Here is a 17,137-nt window from a genome sequence, read left to right as displayed (position 1 = left end):
TGGTAGTGATGGTTGCACAACTCTGTGTATATAATAAAAGCCAATAAACTGTACACTTTAAAAGGGTGGATATTATGGTATGTGTATTATATCTCAATAAAACTGTCATAAAAAATAACTAAATACACTAGTAGGTTAATCTTTCTAGACCTTGATTAATTTCCAGAAATGTCATATTTTCAATGACTATGCTACTTTTGTTAAGTACTAGGAATACAAAGATGAATGACATGAACCTCCACCCTCAAGAAGTTTTCAGAATAGCAGAGGACGTTCTCCATAAAGCCTTTTGCCAAATATGTGCAGAACACTTTACTCTTTGGACATTCAGACAGCATTACAAAAGAGGGGTACATAATACATGTGTTAAAATAAAGAGAAATAGCTCTGAACTGCTAATCAAGAGGATAAACTACTTTTTTGACTCCAGTTTTATATTCTATACATACTTAAGAAGATTTAGTAATCTTAGAGCTACAATCATTACACCAATCATTGCTATCAGGAACAAGTTTCCTGAACATCTGCAGCCTAAGTCAGAATATAGCTTGTTCTCCTTTTTCCCCATCTTCCTTCCCCTTGTCTATATTCTATTTCCTGTTGACTTGTGATAATTAGGTAAAAAAGTGATGGGTCCTGACTGATACTGGACAGCTCAGTGATGGGATAAGCCCAGTGTTTTCTGACACATTTCCTCCATAAGATGCCCCATGTGGAACGAGACAATAGCCTACTTACTGCTGTATTCCAAGCACCTGCCACATGGTAGGAGGTGTCTACTGAGTAAAAACAGTATTTCCACTGCACTGACATTATATAAAGCAGTCTCTGAATATACTAATACCACTTTAATTCTTTCCCTTCTGGAGGTCTCACCTTTCACTTTGTGACATATATAATCATATTTGATAAATAAATGGATGTCTAATTATTCAGCTGAATTTTGGGAACAGACAGAAGAAAATAAGAGGGAAGGACGAACATGTGGTGTTATTCCAGCTCTTTTAAATAAAACTTATTTTCTTGACAATTGAGTTAAAGGTTGTACATAAAATAACCTTGCTTGTAGAAGGAAGAAAGCTGTTGTGTTGATAGCATCCCAGATACAATTTAGCTGAAATTGATTAATAATCAAGGGCCTTTTTGTATACCTCCATCTTCAGACCAACTTTGGGGTCTTGGGCACATCACTTAACCTCTCTCAGCCTCAGCTTCCTCTCTTCTAAAATTGGAATAACAATAATATCTAATCTGTCTCTCAGGATTGTTATACAGTTAAATGGGAAAGGAAGTATGAAACACGGTATAAATGATCCAGAGCATTATCAGCACAATATATCATTGCCGTTTATGTGTGGCTTACGTTCATTTCAAGGCTTATACACTTTACTCAGCATTCACCCATTGGAACTGTATTGCTGTCTCTTACCTATAAAGTATCATATAATATTTTTCTCAGAGAAGGAAATGATCTTGCTGGCCCTTTACTGAAAGTATAACCCAATCACTTAATATTTTTAAATCTTCAGAAATATGAAGCTACTTGCTGAATTCTCAGGTGCCAGTATTACGATTCCTTGATAAATCCGAGCTCAAATGCAGAAGATATGTATCAGATGAACTTTGTAAAAGTTCTATTACAACCATGAATGGTACATTTCAATTCTTTGGTGCATCACAATGAAAACTAAAGTTATCTTCCTGGTAATAAAAACCACTCACTCTAGAGACTGTCATACACAGTGAAGTAAGTCAAGAGAAAAACAAATATCGTATACTAACGCATATAGAAACCTAGAAAAATGGTACAGATGAACGGGTTTGCAGGGCAGAAAGAGACGCAGATGTAGAGAACAAACGTATGGACACCAAGGGGGGAAAGTGGGGGAGGGGTGTGGGATGAATTGGGAGATTGGGATTGACATGTATACACTAATATGAATAAAATGGATGACTAATAAGAACTTGCTGTATAAAAAAATAAACAAAATTCTAAAACAACAACAAAAACCACTCACCTTTGCAGCACAGGCTCGTATCACCTCCTAAAAGAAATAGGATAAAATAAGTAAAGAAATACTCATAATTTCATTTAATAAAATATCAACTCTTTTTAACACATTCAGATATTAATCTCTTAATAACCAAAATCAACATTTGGGAGAGTGTTTTTTAATCTATCACCTGCAGGTGTCACTCTGCACTGTTCCAATGAGCTGGAAAGAGTATAAATTAAAGAGACTCAATGACATGATTTTGGTTTGCCAAAGCAAAACGCACTGACAAACAAGACTCTGGAGGGCCCACATGTAACTGCCTCAAGAAAAATTTGCCTCCTCAGTAAACTTCGCATAAACACTAAAATTCTGTACTGGGCCACTAACATATCTAAAAGACACACTCTGAACTGCAGTATATAATTATCTCTATAAATAAGAATATCCATACATATAATTCTCAAATTAATAATTTACTTCAGAGGAAATCTAATAGTAAACACTTCTGAGGAGTAAAGGATATGACTGGAGGAGCAACAGAAGGGGACTGCCTACAACTCATGGGATAAGGCCAAGAAAAAGTCACTTTTGAAGAAGAAATTAGTCAAAGGCAACACAAAATAGATGACTTGTAAATTTGCTGCTAGGGAGACACAAATAATATTCTAGTCCAATTAAGGTTGTTAACCAGCATATATCATCAGCCTAGTACAGCACTAGGAAAAAATGGTAACAATCAATGTGGAGTTTAGATAAAAAGAACTGAAAAAGAAGAGTGTCCTTTTTTTTTAATCTGAAATTTCTAAGGGACATAGACTACATCTAAAGGATATCAGTCATTTCAATCACTAAAAGGAGACAGTAAAACTGACTGTGGGCATGAGATTCTGATTGCCTGGACTGAATCTCAGCTCCAATGTTTCCATCTGTGTGACCTTGGCAATATTGCTTGACCTCTGTAAGCCTCAACATCATCTTCTGTAAAATGGGGATAATACTAGCATCCACATTATAGGATGGTTTTGAGGATTAAATACAGTGAACACGTAAAACACTTAGCACAGTACCAGGAATTCATTATGTCAGTTTCTACTCATAATTAAACAGATGTTAATCATCACCAATTATTATACGGTGATATCTCCTGTGGGGTAGAGAAAATTAATCTTTTTTTTTTTCAAAATTGGCATAAAACATTTAAAAACCCATTCAATCCCTATTCCTATGACTCTGCTTAACAATCAGCTCTGTGATCACTGACCCAGATATCACGTTAATTTTTAAAAGGGCAAGTGGTCTTGAGTGCTCAAGCAGCTGGAGAGGTATACCTTCCATTATAAGATGTTTAAGTTTATAAATCAACTTTTTGTGGAACTCTTTACTATTACCAGGTACCGCAGATTCTGAGCAGCTCTGGATACACTAATAAGACCAAATTTCTGGGTTTGAAACCTTAGAAAGAGTTGTGTCACTGCTCTCAAGATACTGTCTACCTGTGAGGTCTTATCTGGATTGCAGAGCCTTTTAGGTATTGCTGCAGTAGTAGCACAAAGTCGGCTCTGTTAAGTACGAAACAGTTAAAAGAGTTTTATTATGAGTAAATGATAAAGCTACCAAGAACAGAAAATTGTCTATTTATGGCATCCTTTTCTCATTCATGAGTAAACACCTATGAAATACCTGAGGAACTGAATTTATTATGCAATTCACACACACACAAATCACACCCTAAACTTGAACTGTATTTTATCAGAAAAGCATTCCTTTTGTGGTTACAAAGAAAGGAGTATCTCCAGGGATACAGTCTTCTACAATATAGAAGTAATATAGTCTTCTCTATTAGACTTCTACATAGAAGACCAGTGACAGAGTCTTTTAGACTAAGTAACAAACCTAACAGGAAAAGGAATTTAGGGTCTACCAAAACACAGCTCAGGAAACAAGAGAAAAGGCATTGTGACAAAAGGTGAGAATCCAGTCAACCTAAATGCTTGCAAAACATAAAAAGAATGGCGCTTCCGTGGGAACAAAGATGACATTTTGTTTTGATTCCCATATATGCTACATACATTCTCAGAGAAAATACACTGCAGATAGCATTTGAAAAAAAAGTTCAGAGAATTCTCTTAACACGGGAAATATATGGTTTTTCAAAAACCACAGCAAATAGACAAAGCTTTCATTTCCAAAGGCAGCCTCAATCTACCACAATCCCAAAGCATAATTTTTAAAAGGAAAAGTTTAGTAAAAGCTAAATAAATCAATGATTCTATGAGAAACAAGTTTTTCTCTTATAATAAATTATCAATTTACTTTCCCCTTGCCTTTGGTTTCATATCTTAAAAAATATTTTTCTGATTTTATTTTTCTTTTACATCTACTTTCCTTTCATTTATCTGAGGATGACAGCTATAAAAAATGATGCAGGAGAAAAGCTACAAGCCCAGGGTGATTCCAGGATGTTAAGTTTCACAGTGTAAAGACTGATAGATTGTAGGAAACTTGTGTTTATATATCTATCTGTGAGTTGCTCTTTAGTCTGTAGATGAAATCATCTTGCAATGCAAGGCTTTAGACATGGGCCATTTTTTTTTCCTAGCGAATAAATATTTTTCTCTAATTTTTAGAACTCCATTTATCTATTCATACTTCCTTTTAAAATCTGGAACACATTCATTATTCAATTATTTTAAAATGTTAAAATATAAAGTCTTACAACACTGAAATATTAATTTATAGTCATATTATTCTAAAATTTATACTGATAAATATAAAAAAATTTCCCCCATATTCCAACTAAAGCTGAACCCATTGTCTGAGTGATCTGCACTCTTGTATACCCCACACTCTCTAACTTCCTGAAGAAAGGAAAGGAGAGAGGAAGAAAGTACAGTCAGAACTAAAAGATGTCTCACTGTAGTTCCTCCTATATTGGGTTTAAAACTGGTCAATATCCCTATCAAAGGAGGAGGGGAAAGGATGATATTTATTAAATGCCAGGCACTGTGCCACAAGGTGGAACACAACAAGCCCGCAAAGTCTCTCTCTTCAAGGTGCTCAGGCTAATTCTCACTAAAAGAACTATTAGGGTCAAAGAGCCTAAGTATTTTTTTTTGTTTGTTTGTTTGTTTGTTTTTTGCGGTACGCGGGCCTCTCACTGTTGTGGCCTCTCCCGTTGCGGAGCACAGGTTCCGGACGCGCAGGCTCAGCGGCCATGGCTCACGGGCCCAGCCGCTCCGGGGCATGTGGGACCTTCCCGGACCAGGGCACGAACCCGCGTCCCCTGCATCGGCAGGCGGACTCTCAACCACTGCGCCACCAGGGAAGCCCAAGCCTAAGTATTTTTAAGGATGTTCAAGCTTCTCAATACCTTTTACCACTTATCTTTGAGAAACACTGTATAGTAATTTACCACCAACAGAATACCACACGACTTTTAATCAAGCATCCTCCTCCTGATTTTCATCATCTCTTTTCCAGTTTTACAGGCAATATCTGGTTTCTGTGGCACTACTTTTCTCTGAAGTGAGATAGAACTTTAAAATACGCTTATGAGACATTTGTACCTACTCTTTTTGAAAGTACATGTTTATATCTTTTATCCATTTCTTTGTTGAAGTCTCACTATTTTCTTTATTTTTTAGTTCTTGCATATTAAGAAGGCTGTTCCATTTATATATTTTGTGTAGACATTTTCCCAGGTTGGTATTTGCTGTGTGTGCGTGTCTGCATGTTGTATATATGCATATACACACATATACACACATATATTTTAAAATAGAGAAACAAGTCCTGGGCTGATCTTTACAGAGATATCAAGTCAGAAAAGCCTAATAGATTATCCTAAGTTCAGTTTGTTTACTGCAGTTAAGTGATTTTAGAACAAGTACCAGAAAGGAACTATAAATGTATAAGAAAGCCTAGATTTAAGTAACTACTTCGTTCAGTTAATATTTATTGGCATGGCAATGGAAAACAGAACTGAAATGGTTTTAAAGTTTCCAACTTCTCAACTGCATAAAATAAGTAAACATACTGTGACAGAATCGATCCTCTGTTTCACTTGCTGCATCTTCATTGAAGAATTTTCAGTGTGGACATAGTCATCAATCTGAAAAGAGCCCTGATGAGGCAGTCTAGGGCAGATGCATAAAGCATCTTGATTTTGGTGTATTCCAGGTAATGGAAAGGTTCCATTGTAGCGTTTGAACATTTCAGCCTCCTGCTGGGCAACTGGAAAAATTAGTCCATAATTAGTTCAAATTATCACAGCAAAAGCATAATGAAATAATTAAGCTATGAAATTGTAGCATTAAAGGAATGATCAGAAAGTACATAATACATTTTAAATACTGGGTAATAATAATACAACATGATGAACAAAATGTGAAATTATTAAATACTGTAAACCATAAAAAAGGAAATATAATAATTTCATAGATAACTTCATGTCAGGTAGTATAATTGAGCCTTGAAGGCCATGCAGTATCTTGGTCTGGTAAACATAACAAATTGGAAGGGGATTCTAACTTTGAAGAGATGCATACAGAAAACACAATATAAAAAAATCAAAGGCATAATATAATAAAGAAAACACAAAAACAATAATTATTCACAAACCCATTTCCTTAAAACAACTGTTTTCGTATCTTCATACCTCTATCTTTATTCATATATACATTTTATGTAAGATATCATAGTGTAAACACAATTGAACAGTTTTTCAATTTAAATGTAAGTTTTTGCATATTTCTACAACTATGTAATTACCATTTATAAATGCTTTACAATGTCTCATCTAAGGAAGCGCCATAGTTTATTTATGTATTCTCCTATTGCTAAATATTTACAATGCTTTCTGTTTTCCCTCATTATAGGCTATGCGTAAGTACTTTCATAATTTATTTTTTAAAAGAATCCTTTCTTTGGATTTAATACCCCAGAGTGGAATAGATGGCTCAAAGGGTGAATGTTTTTGATGATGATGATGACGACGACAACAAGGGTATTAGCACCTGTATTGTACTTTATGATGTTTAGGATGCTTTCACATACATTATCTCATTTGATCATTTAAATAAATGAATTTGAAAATTTTTAAATGCCTGTAAGTACAAAGGAGAACAAATAAAAAGTAATCATTTAAAATAGTATTTTCTTGATTATACAATTATATAATTTAAAAATCCATAAAAGAAAAAATTGACAATTTTGGACTTCAAAAAAATTTCAAACGTCTGTTTTTTCAAACTCTTAAGACAATTAGAAGAAAAGCCAAAGGCTGGGAGAAATATTTGCAAATCATATACCTAATAGAGCATCACCTGTATATAAGAAACCTAACTCTCAAAATTCAATCATCAGAAAGCAAACAAGCCAGTTTTACAAATGGGCAAGAGATCTGAACACATGATTCAGTGAAGAAGATACATGGATGGTAAATAAGCACATGAAAAGGTGCTTAACATCATTAGTCATTAACGATAAGCAAATTAAAACCACAATGAAATAGCACAGCATACCTATTACAAGGGCTAAAATTTAAAAGACTGGCCATTTCAAATTTAGCAAGGATACGGAGATACTGAAATACAGACTAGTGGTGGGAAGGTTAAGCAGCACAACCACTTTAGAAAACAGTCTGGAAGCTTCTTAAACATATGTCTGCGCTGGGATCCAGCTCTTCTATTTTTAGGTATTTATTCAAGAGAAATAAAAGCATATGTTTATACAAACACTTGTAAATGAATATTCACAGCATCTTTATTTGTAATAGCTAAAAACTGGATAAAACCCAAATGCCCATCAACAGGTGAATGGAAAAACAAACTGTGATATATCAATACAATAAAATAATACTCAGAAATAAAAAGGAACTATTGATAAACTTGAACACACAGATTAACTTCAAAGTAATTATGAGTGAAAGAAGACAGATCAAAAAAAGTACGTGGTATATACTGTTGTACTCATATACAATTCTAGGGAATGAAAATTAATTAATTCATAGTGTTTGTCTGGCAGGAGGGGGAGGTAGGGACAGATGACCAAGGAGTACAAAGTAACTCTGGGGGATGATGGATGTGTTCATTATCTTGACTGAGGTGATAGTCTCACAAGTATATAAATATGTCTTATCAGGGTGTACAGTTACAATATATGCAGTTTATTATATGTCAATTATACCTCAATAAAACTGCTCACAAAAAAGTGATAGGAGTTAATATTCAAAGAGTCCCCATAAAATCAATTAAAAATAAATAATCCAACAGAAAAATGGGCAAATGACCATTACAGAAAATTCACAAAAAGGAGAACTATATATTCAACTTCACTACTAATTAAGGAAGAAATAAGAGGAAAAAGGCAAATTAGAAAGTGATGTTTCTTTTATTGCTTGTTCAACTATCCCACTGTACCTCAAGATATTTGTTCCCACGGAACAAACTGAGTAAGTGTAGCCAGATGTGTACTGAAGTGTTCCTTAAAATACTGAAAAACATTTAATAGTGGAATTATGCAACAACAGTCGTTTAAATTATGGTGTATTCATTTAAAGAAAGAGAATTCAGCCACTAAAATTATGTACAGATGTATAATTATCATGTTAGAAAATTGTTCATAATATATTATTAATTGGAAGAAAAACATTTATAAAGCAATAAAATGAATATACAAAATGATGATCACTTTCTTTTTTAGTTACCAACCTTGGTTTCATGAAGCATGAATTTGAAAGAGCGCCTACAAAAAAATTTAGGTCTCTGATCTTTATATTCATGTACTACTTCATTCACATGTTCTAAGTGAAGAACAGCTCAATGATAACTGGGGCTCTCTCCCTGCAGACCTTGATGGTGGTAAGAACCAGGGGATGTAATTAAGGGAGAAGACCTGCTTACAGCCCACCCTTGCTGTGATGCAGGTTCCTTAGTACCAATTACTGTTTTCAGATGGAAGTGTAGCTGTGTCTACACTTAGATTTTTGTGGGTTTGACTACTATTTTTCAGTATATAGTTTGGACTTTTCATAGCACTCAGAACATTTATTTACCTCAAATAAAAGATTGTTTAAAGAACAAAGAGAAACTTTGAAGCTGTAAAAGAAGAGTGCTCAATGGACTGGAGGTTTAACTTTAGTAGATGGGTCAGCAATGAATGAATCAACACATAAAAATCCCGTTCCATGATCTTTGCCTGATTTGCTTTTCAAAATTGTCCTCTTAACATTTCATTGGTTTTTGCTACTATGAATGGAAAGTAAAACTGGGTTTAATTATTTAATGGCATTTTCTGACTCCCTATGTTTTTGTACTTGCCAGATACACAACTACAATTTCACCTCAAGCCCTGAGTGGGTGAGTATGCGTTAGAAGCACAGAGGCTGATATAAGCAACAGTTATAAGGGACAGTAGGATTTGGGTATTTACCTTACTCTTTTTGCCAAACTGTATTTTCTAAGTTTTATGCTGTGCTAAACATGTATTATTTTCCTTTTTTAAAAAAGGAATTTATTTAACTAGTAAAAAATAACCAAAGGCAATTGCCTGCATATTTATCTGTTTATTTTTCCAGGCATTAAGGATGCCTTTCAGAAAAGATTAAAATGGCCTAAACGGATGCAGATGACAAAAACAAACCCCAAACAATTATGAATACTTGTTTCTGTTGTCTAAAGGGAATTTTCTATACGAAAGCCATCTGACTGGATTTCAAGGAGGCAAATTAACACCCTACTTTACCTTTAGCACCTCTAGTTCTGTGAAGACAGCCATAAAAAAAATCTGCAGAAATATTCATAAAGACCTAGCTTCTCAGATACCACAAACTACAAACAAGCTGCGATCAAGGTCTTGCATTCTTTCCCTTCCCCAGCCCTCCACAAATACCTATTTGTGTAAGACTATACAGATTATTTCCCTGTAAAATAGGTTAAAATAGATGATTTCTGAAACTCCTTCAAGCTCTATGCTTCTAACAGTTCAAAGGTTTCTAAATCATTTTCATAGAGGCCATGGTTAGAGAATGATGTTGCAATTAGGTAACTGTATTTCTTCACTTAGTCATTTTCTCTTCCTTGTACTAATTTAACTTTGTATGTTTAAAACTTAGCTCTAACCTAACTAATACGTTTAAAACTCACAATTTTAAGTCTCATCCCTATCCTTTCATGACTCTTAGAGGAGTGCACTAGAGCAGCCTCTGGGAATACAAAAACACTGCCCCACTCTTGGGGGGTCTGAATTTTTGGAGGTCAACAAGAAATTACTGCTATGTGCTAAGTGGTACAGCAGAGCAATGGACATGGTGCTGAGAACACAGAGGTGGCAACTACATTTGCTTAAAGGAAATGCAATTTCCTTTCCTTCCTATATCCATCAAAATACTTCTAAATTTACCTACTATCACCTGTAATTTGGGATTCTAGACTTTACACAATTAAAAAAATTCTTAAAGTGTTTTCATAACTGACCCTCTTTCTTGATTTATATAGTAAGTTCTGTGCTTCTGTGTATGTTCTGGCCTTAAACAATTATAAAAAAATAATGTGGTTTTCCTCAGGAGATCTTTATCTTTATAGGAGGAAGAATGGAGGAAATAAGATATTTCAATTCTGTGCCCTTTGCATTTGAAAATAATACAAGGTTTGTTATTATTAAAACCTATGTGTACTTATATTATTGACTTTACAATAAAGTACAACTAAAAACTGGCATGGTCTTTTTCTTACACTATATTAACAGTAATATTTCTTTGTGGTTCAACATTTAATACCTTTGGTCAAGATCTGCTATTACACATACCCCTGTTACTGTGTATAGTCATCTTACTGGATACCTACTTTACTTATCAACATTTCTATTTCTAATTATAATATGATTACTGTAAGCTGGTAGGTCTACTGCTCTAGTTTCCTAGCATTCAGCAGTTATGCAGCATCCTCCTTCTCTTCCTCTCACACTTGCGGTGTGAAGAGAATCTCTGTGGTCTGAATGTTGTGTTCCCCTAAAATTCCTATGTTGGAGTCCTAACCCCCACGGTGATGGTATTAGGAGGTGGGGCCTTTGGGAGGTGATTAGGTCATGAGAGCAGAGCCCTCATGAAAGGGATTAGTGCTCTTATAAAAAAGACCCCAATAAGGTCTTTAGCTGTACCATGTGAGGGTACAGCTAAAGGTGCTGTTTATGAACCAGAAAGTGAGCTTTCATTGGACAAAGAGTCAGTGCTTTGATTTTGGACTTCCCAGACTTCAAAACTGTGAGAAAGAAATGTCTGTTGTTTATGAGCCATCTAGTCTCTGGTATTCTGTTATAGCAGTCCAAACTGACTAAGACAAGAATGTTCAAGGGCTTATAATTTTTTTACTGTATTTCACTGGGCCTGACTTGTTCCTGCTTCAGTGAATCTTAAGAAACTGCGTCAATGGATCAAAGAAGTTCTACTGAGTAATACTTCAATTCTAGTAGCCTGAGTGTATTTCAGGGCCTGTTCATAATCTTGTATTTCTTTTTTTTTTTTTTTTTTTGTGTGTGTGTGTGTTATGTGGGCCTCTCTCGTTGCGGAGCACAGGCTCCGGACGTGCTGGCTCAGGGCGTGCTGACGTCCATGGCTTATGGGCCATGTGGGATCTTCCCGGACCGGGGCACGAACCCGTGTCCCCTGCATCGGCAGGTGGACTCTCAACCACTGCGCCACCAGGGAAGCCCCATAATCTTGTATTTCTTGAAGTATTTTATGTCATGTAGAACTTATAAAGTGTCACCAATAAAACTTCAAAAAGCTATACAAGAAAGTGTAAAAGACTCATGTCTCATAGCCAACCAAATGGAAGAGGGTCTACCATCATTCAGCAAATCTGTTAGTTGAACATCAAAAATATAATAAACTATCTCCAAATCCCCTGGAGCACATGCATTGTAGTTTTGTTGGTTTCCTATTCCATTATCAATCATCACACATCAAGCTATTCAACTGAAAGTGTGGGACATATATACTGCTACAGAAAATAGCTAGCATTTCCCTACCGCAGCCTGCTTCATATATCTATGCTCCGTGCCTTGCTTTCTAGTTTCATTTTATCCTTTGATAAAATACTGAGGTAAAATAGAACAGGTATTATTTTAATTTTTCAGGTGAAAGAACAGATCCAGAAATGATAAAATTTTTGACCAGGGTCAAATAGAAGGTGATGGCATTTTGTCTAGGACCAAAATGCTCTAATTCCTACTTCAGTCTTTCCCTCCACACTGTTGTCTATTTGGAACTGTACCATTTTTTCTTTTTGGGGGCACTGTATTTTTTTTTAATTAATTAATTAATTTTTGGCTGTGTTGGGTCTTTGTTGCTGTGCGCAGGCTTTCCCCAGTTGCAGTGAGTGGGGGCCACTCTTCATTGCGGTGCACATGCTCCAGGTGTGTGTGCTTCAGCAGCTGTGGCACGTAGGCTCAGCAGTTGTGGCTCACGGGCTTCAGAGAGCAGCCTCAGTAGTTGTGGCACACGGGCTTAGTTGCTCCACTGCACGTGGGATCCTCCCGGACCAGGGCTCGAGCTCGTGTCCCCTGCATTGGCAGGCGGATTCCCAACCACTGTGCCACCAAGTAAGTCCCCTGGGGGCACTTTAAAAAGCACCAATGTAAGCATAAGAAAATGCCTGGATGAGGAATTCAGGGCTCTGGTTTGTGCTCAAAGGCATTAAGTTGACTATGTTTTCCATACGTCCTGAATCCTTGAATGACATAAGCTTTCAATGAGAGTATCCCTCATGTGTGGAATATTAAAACAGATGCTTCAGGATATAACCAAGAAATAGGTAGCTTCAGTATCTCTTAAAATTTGGCATTTCTATCTCAATTTCTCCTACTAAGCTAATAATAGATATCTAAAACTCTAACCTACAATCTGTTATATATGTTACTGCTTAGTCTTATCCAAGTATGAGGATTACAACATCTGAGTTTGCTTTTGAATCAGTCATAATTAGTACTTCAAGAACACGATTAAATTATAGAGACAACTACAGATGTTAAATTTATTTCAACTAGACATTACCTTACTGCAAAAATATTGTAAAAGTAGTTACATTAAAATTTGATATTACATAAAGAAAAATCATATTTTGGACTATATTGAGAATATAATGGCTTAATGCATTATAATTACCGCCAACATTTGTAAAGGAGTGAACAATTAATAATGATACTAGACAACCAAAGCTCCTTTTACTCTTAAGGGGTCTTCCTAAATATTAAAATTGAAAACAAACACTACATTTCACCACAGGTATATTTGGCTACCTTCTTAAGTTACTTCATGAAATAGGAAATGCAAAGACTAAATAAGTAGCTGTGGCAGATAGCTTAATGTTTTAAGAGCATGGGCTCTGGAGTCAGACAGCCTGGCAAGTGTTGTCATTTTACCAATTGTGTGACCTCAGGCAAATTACTTCATGCTCCCTGTGCCTCAGTTTCATCTGCAAAATGGGGATAATAATGGCAACTGTCTTGTGGGGATTTGGGAGAACTGTATGAGAAAATGCATGTAAAATACTCATGAGAGTACGGGGTACTTAATAAATAAACAAATAAATGCTTGATAGCATAAATACTTGATAAATATTACCTACTACTACTACCACTATCATTATTAGCCCCAAATTTACTAACGGATCATGCCTTTCATTCTATATTTTTATAAAATGTAAGGGGAAAATGCTATTCTATGGGATTTTAAATTCTTATTTCAAGTATTTATTGCACATCAGTAATATAACAGGTAGGATGTTAGACATAGGGCCTTGTAAACACCATGGGCTTTTTGTTACTGAGCAAGTTATATAGGAATGTAAAGGTATATATTGCCCTGAATTCTGGTAAAACATGTCACAATGTGAAAAATAAACCTATCAACAATGACGATGCAGCTGATCATTAATAAATATGAGTTCTATAAATAAAATCATGTTTAGTGTCAATGGTAGACTGCTTTTCAGTTTAACTAAAATTCTCCCAGAGGTTTAATTAACTACTTAGGAAGCACAAAAGATTGGAAAAGAGCATGGTTCTGACTCCTGGGTTTCACAGCACTGTTCAACTTGGCACACAATAAATGCTCAATGAAGATTTGTTTTACCTAAAACACTATGACTGAAAAGCACTCCAGAGTTAATACTGATTCACAGGAGATACTGCCACCTAGTGAAAAATTAGGTTCATTACCTGGGATTACCGTATAATGCTGAGAACTTCCCAAATTAAGACTTGATCCTGCTTAAAATACTACATGTATATTCAATATGTGCCAGTATTCAGACTAGGTACCAGTAATAAAAAGACAAATAAACCTCCAACTCTGCTTCCCACAAAGTATAGACAATATAAAGAAACTGCATACTCCACAGAGAGGCATAAAATAAATAGTTTTGTAGAAAAAAAAAGTTTGCATATTACACAATCAAAAGCTAATATTTCAGGAAATCTGCTAAAAAGGCAGTTTAGTGTAGCAAATGAGAGCATGGACTCCAAGTCCAGCCTGTATGGATCCAAGTCCTGGCTCCCATAATGGGAATAATTATAATACCTATCTCATAAGATTATTGTGAAAACTTTAAAAAATATGGGTAAAGTGCTTAAAATAGTACCAGGAACATGGAAAATGCTTTGTAAGTATTAGACATAATTATCATTACATGTAGAACAGGATCCTAGAGATTGATTAATAACAGAACATTAATTGCTGAAGTCTAGCTTCATACATTTAATTCATTAGAAGCCGTTTCTCTGACTAGTACTCTGTTATTATGGGAATCCTAAAAGTACATTATTTGTGGTACACTGTGACTAAATTTTGTATTACTAGATGATTAACCCTTTCAACATCAGGCAAATAAAACTGCCTTCTGAAAGTAAAAATCATATTTCTTACCAAAAAAAGCAAAAAGTCAGTAGAATGAAAGACCCAAAAGACCACAACCTGAACACATGCTTAACAGGGAAAGACGCTTGCTGACTCTTCACAGATTTTGCTAGAACTGAAAGATGGATGATACATTTAGCTACCACTGTGGTCTCATTCACAGCTTATTTAACTGATAAAAAAAAATGAGCTTGCTCCATTTTCCTTAAAAATTGCCTAAATGTATCAGCTGCTCTGATAAATACTATCTAAAAAATCATGTAACTGTTTTGTATCTTTCAAATTTTTTACCATTAAAACATTTATGTAAAACTACTTATAAACTTTATTTTCAGACAAGAAAGTGTGAGCAAGGTAGTCCTGTGTTAAAAGATAAATAAAATATAAGGCAAAGGTATAATAGGTCAGTAATAAATGTTATAATTTTCATTGAAAAAGTTTAAAGCCTTCATGATTCTGGCCTGTATCTAATGAGCAAAATATTTTAGAGTCTGAAACAACTTTTCATTTTTTCATGGTTATATACCATTCACAAGAACTGTGCTATATCTTGGACTGCTTGAGATCACATAACTTTTTCCTAAACTGCTTCTTTTTAAAAACAGGCAGCAAAGAGTTGGGAAAATGTGTTGAAACATTTTGAGTTTTGTTTGTAAAGGTGTGTTAGTATATCAAAAATTGTGTTCGAAATACACTGCACAAAATATTTTTATTTAATATGTGTATTAACTGAACGTTTAAATTTCTAAAACACTCATGGAAATCCCTCATTTACATTAAGATACTGTGGACATAACATAATGTTCTTAACTTTATGCATTTATTTTCTAATACAACTGACCTAGAAAGGTACACACTCTAATAAATAAAAGGAAAGGGCTGACCAACAGAAAGAGTGAAAGAAAGGGAAAAAAACCTGTTTTTCCATTTCATTCCACACAGAGAGGCTTATCAGCATATTAAAACATAAGTTCCCATAGAGTCAAGTGTATACAGGTTGGATGAGCACAGTAACAACCCACTTTATCTTTTTTGTTTGTTTTAGTATAGTGCGTATCAACTTACAAAGTACTTTCACAGTCCCTGTCTCATAGCACCCTCGCAAAAAAATCTTAGGTAGGACAGATATTAGTAGTTGTAGGACCATTTACTAGATAGGGAAATGGAGCTTCAGGAAGGCAAGAAGCTTGTGCAAGGCCACTAAAGAAACAGAACTGAGCCTAAAACTAAATGTTTTTGAACTCCTGAACACTTGGCTCTTTCTACTTATGCTTCTAGAATGGACTTCTTAGTCTAAATGTCTATTGTCACAAAACCAAATGGACAAACCTAACTGGTCTAATCTACTGATGAACTATTATCAAAGACAAAAAATAAACTAAAGAAGAAAGATGAGACTGGAGCTTTCAACTGCAGTTTGTAGTGAAAATTTCAAAAGCCTAAAAAGCAAAATAGAAATTCAATGAAAACTGTGGTGAAACTTCTGAAGAGTTTGAGGAAATTAATTGAGTGCCTATTTCCTATATAACAGTTCCCATTACAAAGTAAATAGGTATAACTCTTCTTTCTGTGAAGATTTAAAGTGTATAAAAGAGAGACCTGCTTCAGGACATATGTTTGAACTAGACAACAAACTTGGACACTGGATGATTTGAGAAATCCACTTGTCTTTTCCCATAGTCAGGCAGTGTTTACTTTTGCTAAATTTGTTTGTAATAGTAAGTGGTATTGTGTTGTTTAACAATTCCACCATCAGTAATACTGTTCTGTAAATCTGAATATGTGTCAGAGAAATTTATTATTTATTCTTTGTAAAATTCTTTAAAACAGGATAAATCTCAATTTTACACATTATTTTCTTATATAATTCACCTGTAAAGGCACAATAAAATCCATACTATGATCAAGAACTTCAGGTTTAGAGCTTAACTCAATTGTCCAACACTTAGCACTTATCACAAACATTAACCAATTCACACTGTATTAATGCAGTAAGCTTAACCACTTGCATTTCATTAACTTAAAACACTCTGTCTAGATAGTTCCACAGCAATGTTACCTGTATACATATTTGCATATTTATGCATTTATGACGTTGTGTGGAAGCCATCTTAGCTTAGCAAAAACAGTGAATGATATCATAAACAAAGCAGAGAGTAATAAAAACCATTTATTTTTGTACAATAATTAATATATGAAAAAATGGAACTGCAATTTTGAGAGTGTC

At 34.8% G+C, this 17,137-nt stretch overlaps 1 protein-coding gene across 1 annotated transcript in view; it reads right to left on the bottom strand.

Moving 5' to 3' along the window:
* The window catches only part of AHI1 (Abelson helper integration site 1), a 218,894-nt gene that overhangs the window by 139,319 nt on the left and 62,438 nt on the right, over nt 1-17,137 (bottom strand). Inside the window, exons 19-20 of the mRNA XM_060029925.1 lie at nt 6,034-6,230; nt 2,019-2,045 (exon numbers count right to left, since the gene is read on the bottom strand). Of these exons, the coding sequence (XP_059885908.1) occupies nt 2,019-2,045; nt 6,034-6,230 (224 nt within the window). The remainder of the gene's footprint in view (nt 1-2,018; nt 2,046-6,033; nt 6,231-17,137) is intronic.

This window comes from Delphinus delphis, chromosome 14, assembly GCF_949987515.2.
Source record: "Delphinus delphis chromosome 14, mDelDel1.2, whole genome shotgun sequence".
In the NCBI taxonomy this organism is placed as follows: Eukaryota; Metazoa; Chordata; class Mammalia; order Artiodactyla; family Delphinidae; genus Delphinus; species Delphinus delphis.
The sequence above is the reverse complement of the archived record's forward strand: the minus strand, read 5'-3'. Positions and strand labels throughout refer to the sequence as shown.